The following is a 24,923-nucleotide window of genomic DNA, read 5'->3' on the forward strand; positions in this document are numbered from 1 at the left end:
AGTGTATTATTTAGGATCATAAAGCCAAGACTAGAGTGCCTATAAACAATCCACTCTGGCCAAGACGAATTCAAAGTCGTGCGCGCGATATGATGACGATTCATCCGATCGTCTCGAGACGACACCGAAGCTGATGATGATGATGATGATGATAATGTTCGTTCGCACGGACGACGAGAAAACCAATGATGGTACTGGCGGCTCCTGATTGCTACCCCAACGTGTCGCTGGTTCTAAAATGTAAACAACCATACAAAATAAACGACCAAATAATGGTGAAGGCGTAATCTATTTTCTCGCAAACATCTATTTTGGGAATTTAGCAGAATTTTCTGATTAAATTGCCAACAGCGCACTGCAGTAGCACGTAGCAAATGACTGCTTGCAAACAATTTCTTTAAAACGCATTGATTACCTGTAATTTTGCGAAGAATGATTGTTACTTTTCCGCGTTAAGCCTTAAAACTGGTTCTGGACTTAGGTTGACGGCTTTTCAATTTTACTCCCAGTTGACAGCCGCCCACCACCCATGGAGAAAACGAACATGTACGATTGAAGGAACTAGCACTGACTCTTGAACGACTTCAGTTTATTGTAGTGGAATGCAGTCTCGTTGTGAACAAAAATGTGACAAAAAAAAAGAGTGGCAAATAAAATAAAATATAGAATAGAATATGTGTTGCAAAAGGTGTTGTATTGGTTTCGGCCTATTTTGAGAAAACTCCTACATTCTCCATGGATAGGAGAAAGAGAGAATAAACTCCTCACAGCTGTGGAAGTGCGCGATTATTCATTTTCGCTTTGTTTTGTTGACGGATAATTTCGCAAGACAACTTTTCGCTGAAAATTGTTGCGAGGGAGAAATCCATTATCGTGAGAGTGAGTGATAATTGGGAATCTTGATAGGATCATATACACAGAGTTGCACGAGAAGACTTCTTCGAACGATGGTTCTTCTTCGTCTTCGAAAAATCCCCTATCTGCTTGGCTAGTCTGCTTGATATGTTCACGGATTCTGTCAGGACATGGTTACTACAGGCAGTTCTTGCATAGGTTCGGACACTCAGAATCTGCTGCGTGCCCCAATTGTCCTGTTGTGGAGGAAACAGCGGAACATATCGGGTTTGATTGCCCAGAGGATTAGTCCTGCCGAGACTGGTTCCCTGTATTCAAGCATGATAATACTCCTCAACATCGTCAAAGTTCGATGACATACTCTAGAGCAGCGTGCTGTCTTTGCCTCTTTTCGTGGGAGCGAAAAAATACTTAGCAGAGAGGCAACGAAAAATGAGCGAGGAAAATGAAGCACAAAATACAACAGAGTAAAATTCCATCAAAAAAGAGTGCTATCACAACTCCCCGAGCACTGACTTGTTCGGGCGGGACACTCAAGAGTTCTTTTAAAGCGTGAGAATTGGTGAGCATCGCAACAAGAGAGAGAGCACCTGAAAAAATCCTCGCATTTTTGTTGCACCTTCACTCGAACCGTTTGAGGATCTATGTTAAAAACTTTGAGTTCAGTTTTTATTCCTCAGAAAAACGGCAAAATCATCTCATCTTTGCATCACAGAGGAGCTCATATCGCTGTAACATTGTTTAAGTTGGCTAGGAGAAGCAATTTACCTAAACTACTTCTACTACATGTGTTAAGTGCTTTATACACTGGCCCCTCTCCGAAGTGATACCATAAGATGGTTCCAGAGAGAAGACATTCATCGTCTAGTATTCTTGATATGTCGTCCTAAATCACTGTTGTTTAATATTTTCCTCTCATTTTATACGTTTCATTTCACAAGAATTGATTCCTAAACACCAAACATAACTCTATTATGCAATCTATTTGGCACTGTAAAATCTTGAATATTGCTTCAACAAGGGTTGCACCAAACGAATATACACCACAAACGCTGTCACGCCTAGTCGAACTCCAACCCTCGGACGCCAAACTCCAAATTCCCATCATCGTCGTCGTAGTCGAACAGCTGTATGAATTCCACGTTTCCACCTGGACCGGTAACGCCCTCCGGTAAAGCCCTCTGTTACACAATCACCTCCATACGGTTTCCTTTGCGCTGGACCCTGGTTTGGTTGTAAGGATTGTCCACTAGACCGCCGCATTTGAATGTGAACACTACCGTCTGCTGACCGAAATTAGCCTCGAATCTGCCAAAAAAATAAAAATTGGAATAAAAGTACACGGAGGCAATATGATCACCATTTTGATTTATATTAAAAGATTGATAGCTTTGTGACACACAACTAAATAAACCACAACATTATTAAATAGCTTTGAAGCTTATCTTTCACCAACCCCGTTAATACCCGTTTTGTGGATCCGGGTCTATAGTAATCAATCTATTGGTTTGACTTTATTAACGAGATTTTTAGCCCTGGGCTAGTTCATCTCGGGACCAACGGCTTTACTTCCCTTCCGAAGGAAGTCGTCACTATAACTTTTTACGTCATAAGTGACTATGTCGGGGATGGGATTCGATCCCAGGTCCTCGGCGTGAGAGGCGAGTGTTCTAACCACTACACCAGGTCCGTCCCCCGAAATCAATCTATTAAGTTTTCAGCTTAGATGACTGTCTGGTTCCCTAAATTTTCTTTTAAAATTTGAAGTGAATCGAAGCCAATTCATCTTCACCTTTAAACAGTCTTGTTACAGATGGGGGTGGGAAATTTCGCATAAAGACGTTTCGCATAAGGACGATTCGTATACGGACGTTTGGCATAATGGACATTTTTCATAATCAGAATTATATGCCTTCTTTAAAATGATACCTGTCCTTGCATGAAACTGCTTTATGCGAAACGTCCATTATGCCAAACTTCCGTATCCGAAACGTCCTTATGCGAATTGTTTTTTTGCGAAATGGATCATCCCCGTTACAGATTCCTCAACATTTTAAAATTTAGCATTTTAATTGTAACTTATCTCACTTACTCGGTACTGATAACGATTTCGGGCGATTTGGCGGTTGCATTCTGGATCACCAGAAACAGCTTAGTAACGATCTCGATCGAGTGAGCCGTCTGGAACACAAAATCACCCTTCTTCTTTCCGATTTCCGACTGGTTGGGCAGCATGTCAGGAAGAAATAATAGAATAACTAGTTTGAATTACAAAACATGTTGCTGTTGTAGGATATCACGAATATTCAATGTACAACTTGTAAGGCATCATAAAGAATAAAAGTTGGTTTTGACCTAGGGAGCCGGATTCTTTTGACTTACTTCTACAGATTTTTTTATGGAGTTCATATTTAACCACAATATGCTTCGTATTGAAATGCTCCTTGTTGCTTATTTACAAACAATTCGGCTGATTAATAAAACACATTTTAAAGTGAATTTTGAAAGTGCCTAAGTATTGTTTTACCCTTCTGCATAATATTCATGCTTTATTATTGATCACTTTAATTTTTAAATATTGTAGTTCTGTGAAAATGATATATTTTTGTCTCTTCGTTTAAAATTCACGCCTGTGGGGCAAAAAATCTTTGATTATTATTTAAAAAAACACCTAGATGATATTATCAGCATTCAAGTAACCGAATACTAGTAACATTTGGAATTGTCCTACCATTTTTTCGTCAAAATATTCAATTCCAAACATATTTGAATTTTTCATACGCGTTCGTCATATTCAGTCTTTGGACATACAAAATTATGTCAGCCATAAATATTCGTTAATAACATCGATTTTCGTTTTGATAATCGAACATTGTTGAAGTTAACAGCAAAATTTTAGATTCTTTTGTTGAAAAAATATCGTTATTAAAAATAAAAATAAACGAATCATAGTGGTTGAGTTTACTTGAAATTTTGTAGTTTCAAAAACATGCTTTCGTCGAATCTTAGCTTAGCTTAGACTGACTACACATATCAATGGTTGCTATTCCGTGATTGACCGAAGTCAATGAAAATGCACAAAGAATCAACTAGAAGATCGGCTGGGATTGGCCATACTCTTCCTCAGTGTGCATAATTCAGTGCCTCTATTTATACATGGTCAATAATGGCGCCGGCCACGTCCTTGCAGTCAGGTGGGATTGGGATAAGGAATGTTAGTGTGTAAGGACTGTTCATTTTATAAAGTGGATACTTTGTTTATGCTATATCTTTTTTATTTATTGATAAAATCGTAATCGGTTTTCTGTGTACCGTTGAACTATTATTCTATAATGCTATGAAAATATAAAATCTTAGAAAATGCTTTTGGTTGAAGAGCAAAATAGTTTTTCAAAAAACTCCTAAGAAAAGCTGTTCGTCAAAGTTTAACATTATTTTTCGCAAAACAAAAATCCTAATTTTTATGAACAAATTGTATGTTTGTGTCCTTTACTATTCGACTAAAGGTATAGCTTTAAAAAAATCAGTTTTATTCCACCATTCTCTGACATTAGGCAACTTTTGTGATTTACCCATTTATGGCCAAATTTGCTGATACACCATCCTTTCACTCTCAGCAACAGAGAAAAGTGAAAAGCGTGTTCAAAACTAGTTTGGATTACTAAAGAAACTATATTTGTATTAAAGAGAGCTAAATCGTGAGTTTAAACCACAGTCGTAAGTATAAATTTTACTGTTTATGGTAGTTTTACTAAACAGTCTCATACTTTTAAAATCATGTACGCATATTTATCATTCTACAGCAAATTGTAAACGGTTTTCTCCGATTTTTTCAATTGGTAATCTCAGAATAACATATTATGAAAATGATATATGGAAAATAAAATGGATTTTATTACAGCAGTGTTGCCAATTTTGATGATTGTCAATGTACTTTGATAGGTCTTCTAGGAATAAAGCAATCGTGTTTCTATTGTGCTTTAAATGTGACGTGGGACTTAATAAGTAACTCTATGAAGGCGTAAGTTATTTTTCATATTAATACTATATTAGTACTTCCGTCAGGACGTACTTTTAACCAACACATTCTACTCATATCAATTCCCTTCAAATTTAAAATATTTTTCTCCAAAAATATACGGGAAAAATGATTTAATTATATCTGTAAAACTGTTGCTCCAAAAATAACTTGATTTTTTCCATCAGGATTCTGATTGATGATGCTTTCGAAGAACAAGCCTTTTTTGAAAATAAAAAATATAAATTATCGAATTTTCCAGCCAATTTCTAACAATCATTGATTTTGATAACCTCCAAAAATCGACCGTTCTAATCGTTGTTACACATTTGTGTGAAATTTCATTATTTTGGAGAATTTGTATTTTTACAACATTGTACAATACTAGTCGAACGATGTGCAGAAAACCGATTGAAATTTCATTGATAAATTAAAAAGATACAGCATGCACAAGGTGTCCACTTTATAAAATGAACCTTTGCTATTTGGAGACCGTGTTTGCCTCTGCATCTCCACAAAGGCTACTGGGAGGGATGTTTGTTAATGGGGAGAATCGTTGGGTCACAGGATTCACTTTGATAAGCAATTAGACCATGATCTATGCAGAAAAAAATTATGCCGCACTTGACGTGACGAACCTTTCAAAGTTTGTTGAATAAAGTGAACCTTTCGCAAGTCTACACTCGTAGTGTCGAACCATTCAAAGTTTTTTTTAATGACAAAAATAAAGGTAAAAGAAAAAAGGTGTTTTGAAAAAAAAAATTAGACATAAATAATTTATGAATCAGAGTTTATGTCGACACTCACAGTGACGAACCTTTCATAGTTTGTTGAAAAATCATACATATTTTATAATTAAAAATAGTAGCATGAAACGAGCTCACCAATTGATCCGTCATCCTTGAGCAGCAACAATCCACTTTCAGCTTCACTCGTTTGCTCGGCTACATAAAAGCACTCAGAGAAAATAGGCGCGCGACCCGAGAGGGAAAACAACTGACGACTGCTGGGGCTTTCTTGACGCACTGCCCAGGAGCAAGCGTCAACGTCGAAAGATCAAAAAGAACTCTTCAAAAACATGCTTTCGTCGAATCACATAAAAACTTGGATTAGCACAATTCTACGTGCTCTACTGGCATCCTGCATGCCTCCTGAAAAGTACTGTAAACAGCCTTGAACCGCGATTTTGAACCACACCCGTTAAAACCCCCATGGACACTGTCAGTCTTTCCTCAAAGAGAAGGTCATGATGGTGTCTTGAGGGTTACAATGGATTTTTAAACGATTTGAGAGGGAGTTTCGATAAAATAAAAAGGGTGTACAGAAAAGTATATACTAAACCCTACTGCAATCCTGCATGCCTCTTGAAAGTACTGTGAACAACAATGAAATGCGAATTTGGTATCCCTTAAGACCTCCTTAACACTTTTAAACTTCTATAGTTCTTCATAAGCTGGTAGCATAATAAGGTCCATGAAGGGAAGAAAGGGATTTTGAATTAAAAAACTAACTTCATTTGAGTTGAAGATTATTATGTGGCAGAGCCGCATTGATGATTGAGAAACTGAAGCGGCAGAATGCCGCTGAAGTCTCCAATATCCGATATGCAAGCATAAAATCGACTTGTTTCCCTATCATCACTACTTCAAGCTTTCGCTACACGGGAAAAAATTCTGTGGTAAAAATAACTATTTTAGCTGACTACGCCCATTCTTAAAACTACCATGGAAATTCAGACCAATTTACTATGTTTACGGTACACCACACCGCATTACTGGTACATTTGACGGAAATAATTTACAACAATCTGATTCCAACTACAGACATGGTAAAATCAAGCGCATTTCTGGTCTGCTGAAAATTTCCGGTGCGAGCGCTTAAGTTAACCCCCTAAAATGGTAGTTTATACCGCACAATTTTTTTGCGTGTAGGTATAATGTATAAGGTACAGTGGGGGAAGTGTATCAGTGGGGTAAGTGGATAATTTGTCTATATTGAGCATAAATACTTGAATATGTTGAATGTTTTCGCACCATTGCTTCGTTTTAGGTTATGTTCTTACGTCCACACTGATACTAATGCAAAACTGGTACTACACTAACACTAACACAAGCAAACTTGTTGGCTGCAAAAATCAATTAATTTCAAAATTGTTTTCCGTCAATGAAAAATCCATTGTATCTCTGCCTTAAATCAAATTCTACTAGTTTTTTCAACGCATGGTGAACATTTCAGTTCTAATTGAATGAATCAAAAAAGCAATGAGCAAAATTCACAAATTTTCCAATTGAAAAAATATTATCGTACCTTATTTGGCCATATAAATTGTTCTAGATAGATGATACAAATACATTCAAAAATAGAATAAGAAGATTTCAGTTTGTTAAACAAAAATAAATGTAACTAATATTATTAAACTACAAGTGTTTTTCGAAAACATCGTTAGGAATAATCCTACAATACTTCTTTACAACTTATGTGAATATATTAAATAATTTTCTCCAAATAATTCTAGCTACAATGTTTTTTTTTTTGTTTGAATTAGTGTGAACTAATGTATAAATATTTTTAATATTATTTTGATAAAATAAAAACATTTTAAAATTTTTAAGGCATCAAAACGTAACATAACTAGCACTTATAACAAGAACGAGAGCAATATCATTCTTAGTATACATGATGTTTTGAGAATAGATTTTTTTAGTGGTGATCCACTTACCCCATTTATCCCCCCCCCCCCACATTTGGCGCAAATTTTCAAGTCCCTCATACTCAATACATAAAAATCAGAAAAATCTAAATAAATGACGATTTGAAGTATATTAGTCCCTGATTTGTTATCCACAGAAAAAAGTTTGAATAACATTATTTACGTAAGCTGTACATAATAATGAAGTTGACTAATGATTTTTCTGTATCCACTTACCCCACGGTACCTTACATAGGATGGTTTTCATTTTTACGTCCGTCGAGCGCAGCGAGTGCTGACAACTAGCGTTTGCCCGGCATTCAGCAAGTTCTACAAGAAAACATTCAAAAATTGCGTCCATCAATTGAAAAAGCGGGGGTCTACAAAAGCTTGACAATGGATGCATTAGATATAGGAAAATGCGTGACATAGGTTGGTCAAAACTTTGGAAAATGAGGGGCGTAATTTTGAAATCCTCCATAATCATAATTATAGCATGTACTTCAGGCTTTGCACCCTATTCTGCCTTTCGGTACATTCCACATTTTATTACTTTCCGCCTTTCGGTCTTTTCTGGCTTCCGGTGTTTTCCATCCTTCGGCACTTTCAGCCTTTTGGGTTTTCTTCCTTTTGGTTCATTCCGCCTTCTGGTTATTCTACCTTTCGGGCTTTTCCGCCTTATAGAATTCTGCTTTCGGACATTCTGCCTCCTGGTAATTCCGCCTTATGGTTTCCGGCCTTTCAGGAGGCATTATGCATTTTACACAGCGTATTATGTGCTTTTTCGCTTTTGGTTACTTTTAATAGATACCGATCTGTCGCTGCTGTTCTTTTACGTGCTGAGATTATTTTGGATAGTGGATACGGTTAGGATAGCTCAGATCAGTCTTCAGCATCAAAGAACAGCAATGATCAATTTTTGGAGACTCATGCAAAATGCTACAGCCCAAGTGGCGCTAGTTCAAGAACATTACTTTCGTAAGGGGAACTAGGTAACCCAGTTTTTGCGACTTTCAGTAAACTTGAAATGGCAAACTCGAGTGCCATGCCTCGTGCATGCGTGCTCGGTAATGAAATGTGTAGCAATCGTCGCTACACTCATTTCTAAGTTAACTACCAGATATGTTTATTTATCACATGATGAGCCATCCCCAGCGGATGATTTCAAACGAATTTTTGTACACTGTGTAACAAAAGGCCTTCCGCTGATTGTGAGCAGTGATGTGTATTTGGAAAACATGTTGTTTGGGCAAATGCACTGCCCTATTATTGTAGTGAAGAATCCCAAATGTAGAAGTCCTTAGAGTAAGATCCATCGATGTAAAATACTACAAATAAAGCATTAGAAGTTTCCATACCTCCGCCATGGCAGGACGGTTAGTTTTAACACCGTTCGTTATTCATTTCAAACACAACGTAGGAAGAAAGATTTATCCCTTGCGCGATCACATGTCTTTTCATTTGAATCAGCATGCTTACCAATCTGCAAAGGCTTCAGTGACTCTTTTACACAAAGTGGTATACGATATCGAGAAAACATTTGCTCAGAAGCAATCCTGCTTTGATGTCTTCTCGGATATTGAGGATGCCATTGATAACGTGTTTTCCGATGCCATATTGGAAGCTGCTCAAAACCTCATTGATTACCAATTGAATTTACAAAATGCTAAAAAACCGACATCTCTTCTCGACATAGCGACAAGCTACGTTTCGGAAAATGCGTGTTTGCGAATATTGTCGTTGCTTTCGTGTCTGTTGAGTAGCGTCGTAGGTACCTGGTTGCAAATTTCCGGACTTGAAGTCATTACTGAGCCACAAGATTGCATATCTGAGCCACAGCGTTGACTGCCCACTGCCGACTAAACTATTACATGGCAAGTATTCAGCGTGCTGACTTATTTGTGTGTGATAGTTGTGATTCCGATTATGGGACTTCGACTCACCTGTTATGAAACTATAGTTGTGCAATTTTCGTGCAACTGCGATTCCGATTACTTGGTACATACATTGAAAATATCTCTTCTTATTTTATCCAAAATCCATTTCGTAAAACAGTATTTCGTACATATTACACTATTTTCATTCAACGTACGAATTATTTGTTTGATTGCCCCAATAAGGAATATTCACAATCAAAGTTGGCGTGTTTTTGCGAGAAAAACTACGATAATTCCTGAACGGAAAAATAGGAGTTCCTTCACTCACCAAATAACTTTTTTTTTTAATTTTTAAAATTAGTTTATAGACAGCTTTGGTGGTATATCAGAAATTAAAGGCCAAAAAAAAACAGTTTTCTATGGACCACCTTCTGTGAACATAGGAAATAAAAAAATCGGTCGAATATAGAGCTGAAAAAATCTTTTTTGGAAAAGTTTTTCATGAAATTGTATGGTCTACAACTTTACTGAAGCATGTATACCATAATTACAAATAAGAATGTTGGCTATTTCAATTCTATGAAAATGTGGACCACCCTTTCTTTGAACAACATACACGGTAAAAAATAACACGATGCTATCAATAGTTCTGCACTTGGATTTGCACTTCTGTTAAGTCTTGACAATATCAAAGTAAGAGCACTTGAAATCAACGTTGCATGCTTTGATTTGAAATAAAAATAAAGTTAAAATTTACCTTTCCGCCTGACTCAGATTTGAACCTTCAATCTTTGGAGTGCAAGCCTTGTATCTTACCTCGACACCGACTCGCATCTATTGAAAGGTGTTGAATTGATCTCAATCACTTCCTACAACGAGCTGTCAATGATTGCTATCATACAACAAACATGATGTTCAAAATCAACGACTTTTCACTTCAGATTCTAGTTCTAAAGACAGTAGAGCACATCCAAAGTTAGAACTCTTCAAACCATGGTGATTGGTGTTTTGAATTGAGTCAAGTGATCAATCCAATCAATCGAACGTGCTGATTTTTACCAGTGTAAAAAAAAATTGTAGAAAACAATTTTTTAAACAACTTTGTAGTAAATATTTTTTGTTTAATGTTTCTTTCTAAAGCTCTAAATGCCTCTTCCGTGTTTGTCTTCTTCCTGAACCAACACTGAAACAAGCGTTGCAGTAATGAGAACCATGAACGTGTTTTTAAATTTACTATTCCAACCACGATTGAACTAGCATGAACGCTTTTTATTTGCGTTTTGTTCCCTCTCAATCCAACCGCGTCGATAGCCAAGCGGCTAGCGTTCGCGCTTGGCAATCGCCAGATCCTCGGTTCGATTCTAGTCTGCTGCAAGTTTTTAACCATGATATAGTAATTTTTACTATACAAATGGTGTCATGGTAAGATTGAATGCACAAAATATTCTAAATAAATGCGAATTTAGTCTGCACAAATCAAGTGGCGTTGTGTATTTAATTTAACCCTCTGATATAGTATTTTCAAACGCAACGCTGTTCTCAGTGAAGTGTTTATAAACACTTAAGTAAACCTGATTTCATAAGCCCGAATCTTCAGGACGTTCTGTTATTCTTAATCCTACTGCGGTAAAAAGCTATAAGGAGCTATAGACTCTCTTTACAGCCATGCGTTTTACAGTGCCCTTTTTTAGGCACTGCAAATGTTTGACCCGTTACACAGTAGTTCCCCCAAAAAATCGACTTCAACGAAATCGTGATATTATTTTAATGATATCATATCAAATACTTATATAACAACGTTCCACAATTGTTTAGAACTGAACTCTTGCTTTGGCGTTTCTACATGGGTCACTTAAGTAAGTGAGATGAGTTAAGTGGAGGTATAAATCATAAAAATCTAAACATTTTTAACATTTTTATTTTTATGAAAAATAAAATTAAAATTGGCATATTCTGTTTGGAAACTACATCGCTTGATATACAGCATAAATTCCAAAAAACTCGAGATTCTAGAAACATTTACTAAGCCGAAAAGAACGTTTCCTCTCCAAATCTCTTCATGGGTTGGTCTATGACACTTACCTATATAGTTATATCACATTTTGCACATAAATGCGTGGAGACGAACCAGCCACAGGCTGAAAGTCTCGATAATAAAGATAATAATAATAATAACATAAATGCAGTTGCGACCGTTTACGACCAGATTGGTGGTAACCGCTTATGTGTCGTATGTCCAGTTTACCAAAACATAACTTGATTAACAACAAATGGTAGCTGTCAAGTATCCTAATTTGTATTATCCTAATAGGCTGCTTAACAATACACGTAGAAAACTTCTGCGACTTTGTTCACTATTCTGGTACATGTAAGTGAATAAAGCTGAAATCATGTTAAAATCACCCAAGTCAACACGTGAGGGGGAGAGGGTAAAAACTTTAGTACCTCACCCTCTTTTCAGGGGAAGTGCTTTGCATGTAGAACACGAATACATATCAAATTGCATAAATTTATGACTAATTTACAGACTTTCGTATTTATGACCGCCTGGAACCACTGTGCGTTTTTTCTTTTAAAAAAACTGCTCTACACAATAGGCCTGGCCTTTTTAGTATTTGAAACACGTTAATGATTTGCTACAAATATTAATATTAACAAGAAAAATAATAGAAGTGGTCGATTCTACCATTTTCCATGACTCATGGTCATTTCCATGACCATAGTCCAGTTGTTAATTACACCTATCGTTTGTCTGGTGAGTTGCAAGCTTACTGTCAATGATGATGTCACGCTACACGATAAGTGTTCATCTGCAACAACCAGACAGCTCACCAATCCACCGCGAGGTGGATCGTGCTGAGTTGTTGAGTTGAAGGAGAGCGAAAGAAGGAAGGCACAAAAGTCTGTTTGACAGCTCTGCAGAAAGCGCGTGCGCACGGACAGAGCGCGTGCGCACGGAAAGAGCGCCAGTTCGGCTCGATTTGCAATGATCGGTTATTATTATTATTTTTTCGCTATTGGATATTCTATGGTTTGGTTGATCGATGTTAAAGTTTGTTTTAAAAGCAGCTCCACTTATTTTGAAACATATTGCCGTGTACAATAGTAGACAACACAACTAATTTAATTAAAATAATTTGAAATTATAATTAGTACATATACAAAAGGGGAAGAACTTTTAGGCTGGTTGTGCATTACGATAAAATCTCTTAACATAAGCAATGCTTGTTGTTGGTTCTTGTGGAAGGATCAACATGTTCGGCTTAACGAATCTTATTTTAAATATCGAATAACACCACATGCAATTGAACAAAAAGGATGTGATTACAATAGACTTTTGATATTTTCAATTCTGAACCATCGCAAAAAAAAATATTGGGAATCAAAATTCTCCTGAGAGGGATGATGTGGGGGAGGCTCATTCTAATTAATATTGTCGTTCAATTATGGGGATAAATTAAAATTGTTATTGTTCTATACATACTTATTTATTATAATTACCTGTAAATATTGATACAGCATAATTCAAGTATTTAAATATCAAATAGCAAACATAGATATGGTCGGTGTTCAGACAGACTGAACCAAGTGTTTTTTTCAATCGAGTAAGAAAAATGTGCCCCAAACATGTGAAACATCAAAATATTATAGATATTTACTGTAATAATGGAACTTATCTATTTGATTATACATTTGTATCAAAATAACATGGAAGATTTAAAATTGATGGAGTTCTTTACGTATCCTTAGAGCTCCAAAATTCATCTAGTCTGGTCTGTCTAAACATCGACCATATGATTCTCAAAAACTCATGAGAACGGTATTTTACTCTTTGAACTGTTATTTAATTTGGATGTGTTTAAAAGATGTATAAATTCAATTTATTATTGATGTTACGAGCTATGTCTGTAGTTAAACTTAATGCTACACAAGAAATATATTTGAATCAAAGTATTTTTATATATAAATCATATGAAAAAAAAATGTTCCAGAAAGTACTCTAGAATTCTTTGGGAGCGTCTCCCGGGATTCTTCCTTAAATCATTCATGAATCCTTCAAATCCTCTCTGGGATTGTTCTGCTGAAAATCTTGAGATTATTTCTGAATTTTCTTCCAGATATCGCTTTGGGATTCATCCAAAAAAAAACGTTACCATTCCGGTATTACTTCTGAGATTTTTTCGGATATCCCATTGCGATTATTCTGGACATCTTTTTGGATTTTTTTGCAGAACTCTGTATGTGATTTTGCGTGTATCTCCTTAAGGATTACTTTTGAAATCCAGGGAATTAAATTCTTTGAAATTCTTGAAAATTGTTTTCGAAATACTATGGAAGATTTTACCATAAATCCTGATGCAATCCATTTGGATATTTAAAGAGGATTTTATCAAAAAATGTACGACTCTACTAGAAATTCTTCGAGAATTCCTCCGAAAATAACTCTAGATTTTTATCCGGAAATACTTCTGGTATTCTTATGAGAATGCCTCTGGTATTCTTCCAAAAATGACTTGAGATGCTTTCGGAAATCTTTCTGAAATTCTTCAAGAAATTCCACTGAGGTTTTTACGCCAATATCTTTGAAATACTCCTGGGACTCTTACAAAAATCCTGTTGGAGTTTTTTTTTTTCGGATATCTTTCTATTCTAAATTTTTCAATAAATTTTGCTGGGATTGTGCTGTAAAACCTGCTAAGATTCATCCAAAAATACGACTGTCATTCTTCCGGATATCATTCAAGAATTCCACCGGAAGTTTTCGTGAGATTCAACCGTAAATCGTTCTGGTATTTTTCAGAAATTCCATTGAGATTCTTAAAAATATCCTTCTGAAAATTTTTCTTAGAATTGTTTTGGGATTATAGAAGGATTTCCAGAAGAATTCCAAGGCGATTCACAGAAACATCACTTCTGTATGAAGGATTATCGTTAATATCTGAAATAATCCCATGAGAATTCTAAATCCAAATTACAGAATCCCTGAAAGATTTAAAGGATATTCACAGACATCCAGAAGATTTCATGAATATTTTCCAGAATAATTCCGATGTCCAGATGAACTGCAGAAAGATTCATGGAATAATTTAAAACGGGATTTTCGGAATCATTTGAAAGTAACTTTTAGAAGATCCTCAGAAAAAGAAATCAGTAATCAAAGTAATCGAAAAAATCTCATTATTTCAAGCAATGCTCGTTGGTTCATGTCGAAGGATCAACATGTTCGGCTTAACGAATCTTATTTTAAATATTGAATGACACCACATACAATTAAACTAGTATGTGATTACAATTCTGAATCACCGCAAAAAAAATATTGATAATCACAATCCTTCTGAGAGGGATGATGTGGTGGATGCACATTCTAATTAAAATTGTTTTTCAATTATGGCGATAAATTAAAATTGTTATTGTTCCATAAATACTTGTTTATTATAATTACTTGTAAATATTGATACAGCATATAAAAAGACATTGGTCCAGAAATTACTCCAGAATTCTATGGAATTTCCCTCCTGGGATTCTTCCTTAAATCACTTATGAATCCTTCAAAACCTCTCTGGGATTGTTCTGGAAATCTAAAGATTATTTCTGATTTTTCTCTAAGTTCTTCTGGAAATCACAGAATACTTACAGATATCGCTTTTGAACTCATCTAAAAAACATCGTTAGCATTCCGGTACTATATCTGAGATTCTTTCGGATATCCTTTGTGATTCTTCTGGACATCTTCTTGGAATATTTGCATAAATCTGTATGTGAGTTTGCGTCTATCTCCTTAAGGATTACTTTTGAAATCCTGGAAATCAAATTCGAATCGAAATTCTCGAAGATTTTTTCGGAAATTCAATGGAAGATTCTAACAAAAATCCTGATGCAATTCTTCTGGATATTTTTAGAGAATTCCTCCGAAAATAACTCTGGCCTTTTTCCGGAAATACTTCTGGGATTATTATGAGAATACCTCTGGTATTCTTCCGGAAATCACCTGAGATGCTTTCGGAATCCCTTTAGAATACTTTCGAGGATGCTTCCGAAAATCTTTCTGAAATTATTCTAGAAATGCCACTGAGATTTTTACGTCCATATTCTTGAAATTTGTCTGGGACTCTTCCAAAAATCCTGGAAGATTAGATATCTTTCTAGCAATCTTTCGGGAAGCCTTCTGGGATACTTTCGAAAATCTTTCTGATGATCCTTCAAATCCTTCTGTTAAGGATTCTTGCAGAAATTCTTCCCGAATTACCTCTAGACTCTGGGAGTTTCCTGAATTTTTCAAGAAAACTGTTATTATTTCGACTATCTCTCTAGGATTCTTTCGGAAATTCTTCTACAATACCCCCAGATTTCTTTCTGTTATCCTGCTGGAGGACTTCAAAACACCTTTCAAAGATTCTGCCAGAAATTTTACTGGAATTTTTCAAGAAATTCTGCTGGGATTCTTCCGTAAAACCTGCCGAAATTCATCCGGAAATATGACTGGAATTCTGCTTGAATGATAAGCATTCAAGAATTCCACCGGAAGTTTTTGTGGGATTCAACCATAAATTGTCCTGGTATTTTGTTTAAATACATTGAGATTCGTAGGGAAAAATATACAGGATTCTTAAAAATATCCTTCTGAAAATTCTTCTGGAAATTGCTTTGGCATTAAAGGAGGATTTCCGGAAGAATCCCAGGTCGATCTACAGAAGAACCACAGAGAAATCACTAAAATATTATCAGGGAGATTTCTAAAGGAATTATTTTAAGGATTCTCGTAAATTCCTGAAACAATCTCAGGAGAATTTCGAATGGATTTTGAATGTTTTTTTACAGTGATATCCAAAAGAATCCCAGAAGTTATTTCGCAAGAACCCCTGAAGATTCAATGAAAAGTCACAGACATCCAGACGATTTCATGAATATTTTCCAGAATAATTACGATGTCCAGAAGAGCTCCAGAAAGATTTACGGAATAATTTCAAATGGAATTTCCAGAACCATTTAAAAGTCACTTTCAAAAGATGCTCAGAAAAAGAAATCAGTAATCAAAGAATCTCATAGGTATTTTTTTAAAGTCCCAGTGACTGTCCGGTAGTTTTCTTTGAGGATTTCCATTTGAAGTCAAGAGGGATTTTCAGAAAATTCTGCCAAGGATTTAAGAAAATTTTCAAGGAAAATCAATGATAAATCACGAAAAAAATCAAAAACACTTCCTTATGAATTTCCAGAAGAATCACAGAGTTTTTTTTTCTCAAAAAATCTTAGAAAAAAATTCTAAAGAATCACGAAGGAATTTTCGGAATAATTCTGAATATACAAAATTATCTCAGGCAGAAACAATAAAATCAATAGCAACAAATCTGTAAGAATATAAGAAGGATTTCTGTAAGAATATAAGGAGGATTTACAAACGATTACAGAGGAATTTTCGGATGATTTCCATTAATAAAGATTTAAAAAAATCCCCGTCATCTGGAAGATTCTTAGCAGGATTTTCGGAAGTATTCCACAGGGATTTCCGGGAGAATTCCATTGGGATTTACAAAAGAATTCCAGAGGAATTTCCGAAAGAATCCCAAGAATTTGCACGGAAGAAAGTGAAGTGAAATAATAGATTTTTTTGATTATAGTCTCAGGCGTCTTTCCGAGAGTATTCTAGAATAATAGGTATAATCTAAAACATTTTTCGGAAAGAATCTCAAAGGGATTTTGAAGAACTTTCAAAGAGTTTCACGGAAGAAATACTGAAGAATTACGAGGAAAATATCAGAATTTAAATAATAATTTCGATTGGATTTCCAGAAGAAATCCCGAGAAATTTTGTGAGAATCCCCGAACCCAGATTTTTAAAATAGATTCCATTACACTGGAAAGCAATCATTAAATCATTTTCGGCAGAATTCCAGAATTTTACGACAGAATTATAGAATTTTACAGCAGAATCCTGAAAGGATTTCCATAATAACCCAAGATGGGTTTCTGGGATAGTCCAATAGGAAGTCCCAAGGAGGTTATTGGAAAAATCAGAGCGATCAAAGAAATAACTACATATAATAATTTCAGAAGGGTTTCTGAAAGAATCACAGTGAATTTTCAAGATGTCCTCTAGCAACACAACTAATATATACTAATATTTACAACTCAATACTTAATTATAAATTGCGTTAAGGTGATTATAGAACAAAGCCACACCTCAAATTTTCAAAAGCACAAGACTTGAGAACCAAACAGCTCTCACCGTTGATAATTTATCCCATTAGTCACCACCAGCAAGCAAGCAGATTGATTGGTTTTCAACGCAAACTGTTGTCAGATTCTCCAGTCTTGTGCCCTTGTTTGGCTTCGTTTTATAATCACCTTAAGCTGAGTGTACGCCATCCAGTTTGGGGGCGGATTGACGGTATCGAAGTGGATTAAAAACAATTATAGGAGAACGTGTGGAAAATACATATGAACTGCGCAGAATACATCAGACCGATTTAGCATTGCTGCGCACTTCTAAAAGCATTTTATTTTTATTAAAATGTTTGATAATAGTAGAACGACAATGATCATCAGTTGATTTTCCGCTACTGTTTTTTTTAAATCACAATTGTTATTTCTTTCCGTGCACGCGCTCGGGAAATGAATCTGGCCATGGTGCAACAACCGCGCTACATTCGATGAATCCTATGCGACAAAAATTGTCGGCGCTATCCGTCAAATTCGCTCACCAAAGCTATTTTGGTGACTTTAACATCACAGCTCCATGACTCCATGACACTTTGCCAAGTGTGCAAATATTTGGCATTTTGACGTTTCAGACGTTTGCCAATGTTTGCCGTTTGCCTATTATTTGCCAAAGGTCAGTACACGATGATCAAACATCCGACAAATTCTTATTTGTCCATGTTTGCCACTCAAGAACTGAAAGTAGTTACAAAGTTGACCAAATAAACTTTGTTTTTGCATACTTTTGCAATATATATTTTGCCGTATAGTGGAATTTCGTTCCTTGCACTAGGTGGGCTTCGTTTTAATTGGGCTCCCGTTTATTGGGCTGTAGCCCAACTAAAACGAAGGCAAACGTCATTTTCTGACAGAAGACGCAATTTATCAATGTTTGTTGCTCTGATTTTCTTTTGTTCTATGTTATTTGACAGCTCAAAACTCAGCCCGATTAGTGAAAGCCTTTCACTAAGTGGGCTAAAAGTTTAGTGCAACGAACGAAAGTTGACTGTATCTGCAATTATTGGCTCTGCACTGTTTTGATTTTGTATGAGATTTTGACGTTTACTGGCCTTGTTGTTTACTAATTTCATGTAGGAGGGAAATAGATCGATAGATTTTTGTGCAGATCCCCATTACAGGGCTGTTACAAAAATCTTAACATCGTATCCGCGAAAATCGCGACCTTCGAAATTCGATCCGCGCCTAGGAACTCCAATCCGCGCCTAAAAAAATCTGTTTTATTTCATTGACATATTTACTGCTCATTATAAAAAAATGCGTAAACGTGTTTGATCAAAAATATTTTTAATGGTACTAAGTGATTATATTCGCCTTATCTTGAAGTAAACTACCCACCATAAGTATGGAATCGTTGCAATACTGAGTATTGCAGCACTTTTAAGTTTGGCATCACCCAAAATCCAATGATAAAAGTTTTTTCAACAAAAATAAAAAATTGCAGAGGCTCAAAGACGTATTTTTTAAGATGACCTCAAAAATGCATTGATCTAGCACTTCAGAATCACGAGATAATATTCATTTTAGGTGATGCTAAACTTTTCAAGGTGCTGCAATATTCAGTATGAGTGTTGCAATACGCGATTCCATACTTGTGGCGGGTAGTGTATCTACAATTGAGCAAGACAAGTTGGTATACGGATTTCTGTCAACACTTAAGGGTAGAGTTAAATTATAACATAAGGTACCGCGGGGCAAGTGGGAACGAAAAAAACGATAGTTCAAACAAATTGTTCAATAAAATTTTCAAATGTCAATATTTTTCAAATCCAACAACACAATCACGTTTTGGCAACATATTTGCTGGTGTGTGCATGAAACTAATCGAAAAATTTCTAAATTGTGAAAACCTTGGCAGAAAGCTTTAGAATGAGCCAATGGACGCAGTTACCTCGCTAAGCGGGGCAAGTGGGACACATCCAGTTTCATGCGTCAATCCACATCAGCTATAGTCAACCATTACAATAATAGGATTGATAAGTCATAGATTTTTAGTTTTAAGTACTTATTTGATGTACATAAGGGATCAACCATAAAATACGTTTCGTTTTAGGAAGAAACCCTTTGTTCAATAGTATGTCACCTCACATTTAATATTAACTGAAAATTCCTCAATAAAAGCGTAAAGAGGAATTAAACATGTTCAAAATATATCATTTATAAGTTGTTTATCAAAATGTAGCACATAAACAATCAATAATTGACGAAATTATAAATATGTTTTGTTATTATTTATGTGCATGGCAGAAAACCACCTTATGGGATGGAATTGTTTTCCATCACTACTTAATTTGGTAGAAATAACAAATAAAGTTAAAATAACATAGAAAAGTAATCGTTCCCATGATGCATTTCAAATTTCAGCTGTGTGTTTGTTCAATTTTGAAGTCGTATTTCAAAAATAAAAAAATAATTAAAAAATAAAGAATAATAACACTTTTCTTCTCCCTCTTATGCAATTACGTAATTTGGGGTTGATCTTTTTTGATAAAAATCATTTGTTTGAATGTTTTAGTGCTACTCTCTAGCAAAATGTATGAAACGTGTACGAAAAGTTTTGATTCTGGTTTTTGTTTTGATAGGTCCCACTGGTACTGATATATTGTGGGGTAAGATAGACCATCGAAAATTTCATATGAAATGAAAACAAAATACTGGTTTATCGTTAGCAGCTTGTAATAATACTAAAAATTATAGCTTACTGATGGAAATTCGATTTAAAACACATTTATTTTTTGCGAATCAATGCAAGACGTGAAACGTGTCACAATTTGTCATGCAAGTTGAAAATGGCGCTGAACTGACAACTGTTACATGAACCACATAGTAATAAAAATAACAATATGTTTAGTACTAAATACATTCCTTGTCATTGTATCTTCAACTTTCTAGAAGAATACCCCCATGAAAAACTTTTCCTAATTGAGCTATGACCAAACGCCCCACTTACCCCGGATTCTCACTTGCCCCGGGGTACCTTATATTTAATTTACTCCAGTTGGCAGGAAAAAAGGCAAAAAGCGGAAAACCAAAAATTTCTCGAAAACTTATTCATACAGACTCAAGTCAAAAAAGTATACAAACTTACTTTATCGATCCTACGTGTTAAGCAGGCGGAATTCTACACGTACCGCTCTGTACCAACTCAACTTTTCACTTTTAGAACGTTTAATTTCCGGATTTACAAAACGACGAAAGTAACATTTTCAACTTTCGCAACCTAACCACTACTTTCGCCGCCCGCTGTATGGAGTGACAAAGTGACTTAACCACGAATCAAATCAAAACACTACTTGAGCCGATTTTACACTGGTAGAAAAACGTCGAAAGTAACTGAATGAAACGGCTTATCATTTTCTTATAATTATTTTTGTGGGAAATAATAGAAACTACCTAGTTTTTGAACGTGAGCTGAGTGTATGCAAAATTTGAGCGAAGTACACGGCATAAAAATGTTAAAAAGGTGACTCATTTTAAAACAGTGTTAGAAGATAGATTGTGATTTTTCCTAATTAATTTTCTCAAAACCGTATAAAAGTTACTTACGTCTATTTGAAAAAGTAATCGAGATTTGAGTTTGTTATGGAGAAAATCGTATTCAAAAATATCACTCGAAAATGATTTGTCATCAACATTTCAATATATTTATTATAGAAAATCGTGCAATTTAATAAATGGTAGTGTCACTACCAGCAGATAGGAGGCCTAGTTTGCAACTATACTTAACACAATTCGATACGATCTTTGTATACAATAGGAGATGCAAAATGTAGTTATTAATGATAATTTAAAAAGTAGAACATAAAGTAATTATAAATTGTCCATTAGAAGCATACAAAACCTAAAATTGCTATTTAAATTTCGATTTTTCTCTCATCTAACTTTACACTATATTTTAAGTGGTGATGTTATCGAGAGCCATTTTTTATGATATGAGGACAGTTAAACAATAAGTTTGGAATGCATGCCATTCATTGTATGAAAACTGTTTTTATTTTTATAAAACTTCAAGGCTTAATACTCAATTAATATGAGGTAAAAATAGAAGATTGTCGTGATAATTTAATATTTTTAACAAATTTCTGTTATTATGGAAATTTTTTCATTTGTGTTTTTTTTTAGTAATATTTTTTAATCATTGGCAGTACAATGGACTATACATTTAAAACTCTCTCGACGTTGGACATAAATTGTCCTACCCTACAGGGCAGATCTGAGCAACCTATGAATCAATTTGGATGAAATTTTAACAAAACCTCATTTACACATTAAAACAAATAATATTCAAAATTAATAAATAAAAAAATAACAATAAAATTTTATAAAAATTGGTTTGTAAACTACTCAGTTTAATTATGCGGAGCTTGCTATTTTACACAAATGTACTAAAAATGTAATGTACGTACAGTTGTGTTCAGAATAATAGTAATAGCCGATTTTCATACAAAATTCTCTAATTTGGAATTAACTTGTGTAACTTTGTTTTCCTATTAGCAAAACGCATGAAATTTTGACAAATATCTCTTCAATTTCATTATCACAAAATTCGTCATAGTAATGCACACTTTGAAAAAACTAATATTACGTACGTAACGTAAATTTGATGGCATTAAAACTAAAAAATACGGCATTCTTGTAAAATACGTCCAATGGGACTGAAAATTGTTGTGATTTGAATAATACTCGGTCCATTGTGACGGAAAATTACGTCATTTGTGACTTATTTTCATATAATTTTACTTGCTTCAATATGTCTGGAACATATGACGTAAATTTAATAGATTTTTTGTAAATTTTTGGTTGAAAAGTTAAGCACCAGGTGAAATCGATCAAAATAATAGTAGTTTTGATATCAGCTGCATCATACTTTTTTTATTTTTTTCTTCACTCATCGGTGTTCAACAGTTTTCTCCAAAGTTACATTGATCCATTTCTTCCCGCATAGAAAAATACAATTTCCCTTACATTCCAAATAGTTTGTTTTCACTTACTGTTAAGGTTAACGTATCATAGATAGTTGCGATTATGTCGAACATTATGAAACCCAAAACTTGAAACAATAAAACACTTTTTGAGTAATCTATTCCAAACAGTGATAATTTATCAAAGTGCCCACAAACTGTCCAATTATATAGGGTCGAAACTCAAAAGAAATTGTGCCAATATAAGATCACCTTTTTCCATTACAAAATTATTGCTGAAGAGAAATTTATCAAGCAAAACTACTATTATGTTGAGCCATTTCAAACTCCGAATCGAATCGGAATCGCCGAGAACCCAATAGCTGCTATCTCGGTAATAATTTGACGATTCTCGGTAAAACTTTTACCGAGATATCGATAAACATTTACCGAATCTCGGTAATGTTCGCCGAGATCTCGTCAAAACATATGGTTTGCCGAAAACTCGGTAAAATAAGTACCGAGATTCGGCATTGAAAATTATCGAATTCTCAGTTGTTGGGTTCACGGCGAAACGTTTTACTGAGGTAGGTGAAATAATTTAAGTGTGTAGACGAGACTACACGGCTATAAGACGAAAGCACGCTAAAGGTGACTGGATTCGATTCCCGAACGGTTCAGCATCGTACCTGCAACTCGATATATGCAAAAAAGACAACTTCGGCAATGAAAGCTCTCAATTTATTGTCAATTCAAGTGACAATTAGAAGTTCGGCAGTCAAAACTTCGGCGAAGTTCGGCGTCGGCATTCTAATTTGGTGCTTCGCCGATGCATAAGGAATGGCTTTGTCGGCGTAGCACTTCGTAAGAATGCCGACACCGAACTTCGACGAACTTTTGTTATTGATATTTCATTTCTCTTATGAACTTCGGTCTAAAATTAATCTAAATGCACAATATTACAATGATAGTGCTCTTAGCAATCTATGCTTCAAAGCGGGCTTTTATTTTATAGTGAGGGCGAATTGTCCAGAATTAGAAGTCCTCCAAGGATGCCTAATTCTTCAATCCACCTATCACTAAGGAACGTTTAATCAGTATAACGTTCGAAATAGGACTCTTTGACAAACTATTCTAACTTCTTATCGATGATTTCTTTTCGCAACACTATTTTAAAGAATGTTGTAATAAAAGGTTCTACATAAAAGCGATGTTATCATTATGTTGTTACCTGAAACAAACACCCAGTGGGTGATTCCGATCGGTCCGACATGTTCGAGCTGTAATTATCCTACAGGAGTGGCGAGCGGGAAGACAAGGTATTGAGGGGGTACGGCCAAAGCGACATTCCAGGATCCATAGGTTCGGTAATCGAGGTGACATGAGTGACGTAAGAAGCATTTACATTCCACACGATGGTTGCATGAAGGGTAGTGGTAAAACGGGACCAATAGAGCAACCCAAAAAAGACGCTACTATTAGAATAATTACTATGGAGTGAAGGATGATATAATGCCAGTGCAATCTTCTAGCTTTAAATTCATTCTACATTGATTTGTGTCATCTATTTTTTTTCAGTTAGCTTAGAAACTGTAGCAGGTGATACTTACCGCTCTAATATGAATTACAGCAATGTCATCAAAGTATGGACTGAGAGACATTCGGTAAATCTCCGAAGCCGGTATCCGGTATTTGATTTGCATCGTTTTTTGGTCCAACAATAGCATCGAATTGGTTGAAATCACCAATAAGATTGGAATAAACTGAAAAATATGAAAATATTTGATAATTTCCTCTATCAAATCATTTATAAACTATACAAACCTTTCCACTCGATCGAGCGATTTTATTGATTATGTCAGCAAATACAACGTACTGATCGTTGTGCTCGCAACTTACACGTTTCCATTGCACGTTTTGTCGCAGTCGGATGTAGTCACCGTGGAAGGGATGTGCCACCGTTCGTGGATAAGATATTTTCCTATCTTTGAATATGATACTGGCAGTAACTTTCTCACGCATTCGATTCCGTGCCGGTTGGTCGAACGATTTTCGGTACTTGTAGCATCGCCAGCGGTGGAAGATGTTCCGCAGGAGTTGTGATGTCTCCGTCAAAAACGTCGGCGCCGTTGGCCAATCGTGACAGATAGGACTCATGTTGTCGTGTGGCAGTCGAAGCAGGAGCGTTACAAGGAACTCACGTGTCTATGAAACATATACAAACTTCAAATATTATAAAGTGATGGAAACATCCATCATGAAAAACTTACCTTAATTAGTACAAAGAATCTTCCAATGACCTGAACCGCCCAATGAGCTTGCTTCTTAAATTCAGTTATTCGCAGTTTTTCTCGTTCCTGAAAAAGGAA

General features: G+C 35.4%; 1 protein-coding gene across 5 annotated transcripts in view; it reads right to left on the reverse strand.

Moving 5' to 3' along the window:
* Positions 1–1,473: 1,473 nt before the first annotated feature.
* LOC5577008 (unconventional myosin-Ib) overlaps positions 1,474–24,923 on the reverse strand; it is a 110,273-nt gene continuing 86,823 nt past the window's right edge. For 4 of the 5 annotated variants that reach the window (XM_021857323.1, XM_021857325.1, XM_021857324.1 and 1 more), the window contains 6 exons: positions 24,825–24,911; positions 24,379–24,759; positions 24,165–24,317; positions 23,786–23,845; positions 2,948–3,075; positions 1,474–2,163 (listed from right to left, as the gene is read on the reverse strand). In XM_021857323.1, the coding sequence (XP_021713015.1) occupies positions 2,040–2,163; positions 2,948–3,075; positions 23,786–23,845; positions 24,165–24,317; positions 24,379–24,759; positions 24,825–24,911 (933 nt within the window). In that variant the 3' untranslated portion in view covers positions 1,474–2,039. The remainder of the gene's footprint in view (positions 2,164–2,947; positions 3,076–23,785; positions 23,846–24,164; positions 24,318–24,378; positions 24,760–24,824; positions 24,912–24,923) is intronic. The other variant, XM_021857326.1, reaches the window with a different exon arrangement.

This window comes from Aedes aegypti, chromosome 1 (assembly GCF_002204515.2).
Source record: "Aedes aegypti strain LVP_AGWG chromosome 1, AaegL5.0 Primary Assembly, whole genome shotgun sequence".
Classification (NCBI taxonomy): Eukaryota; Metazoa; Arthropoda; class Insecta; order Diptera; family Culicidae; genus Aedes; species Aedes aegypti.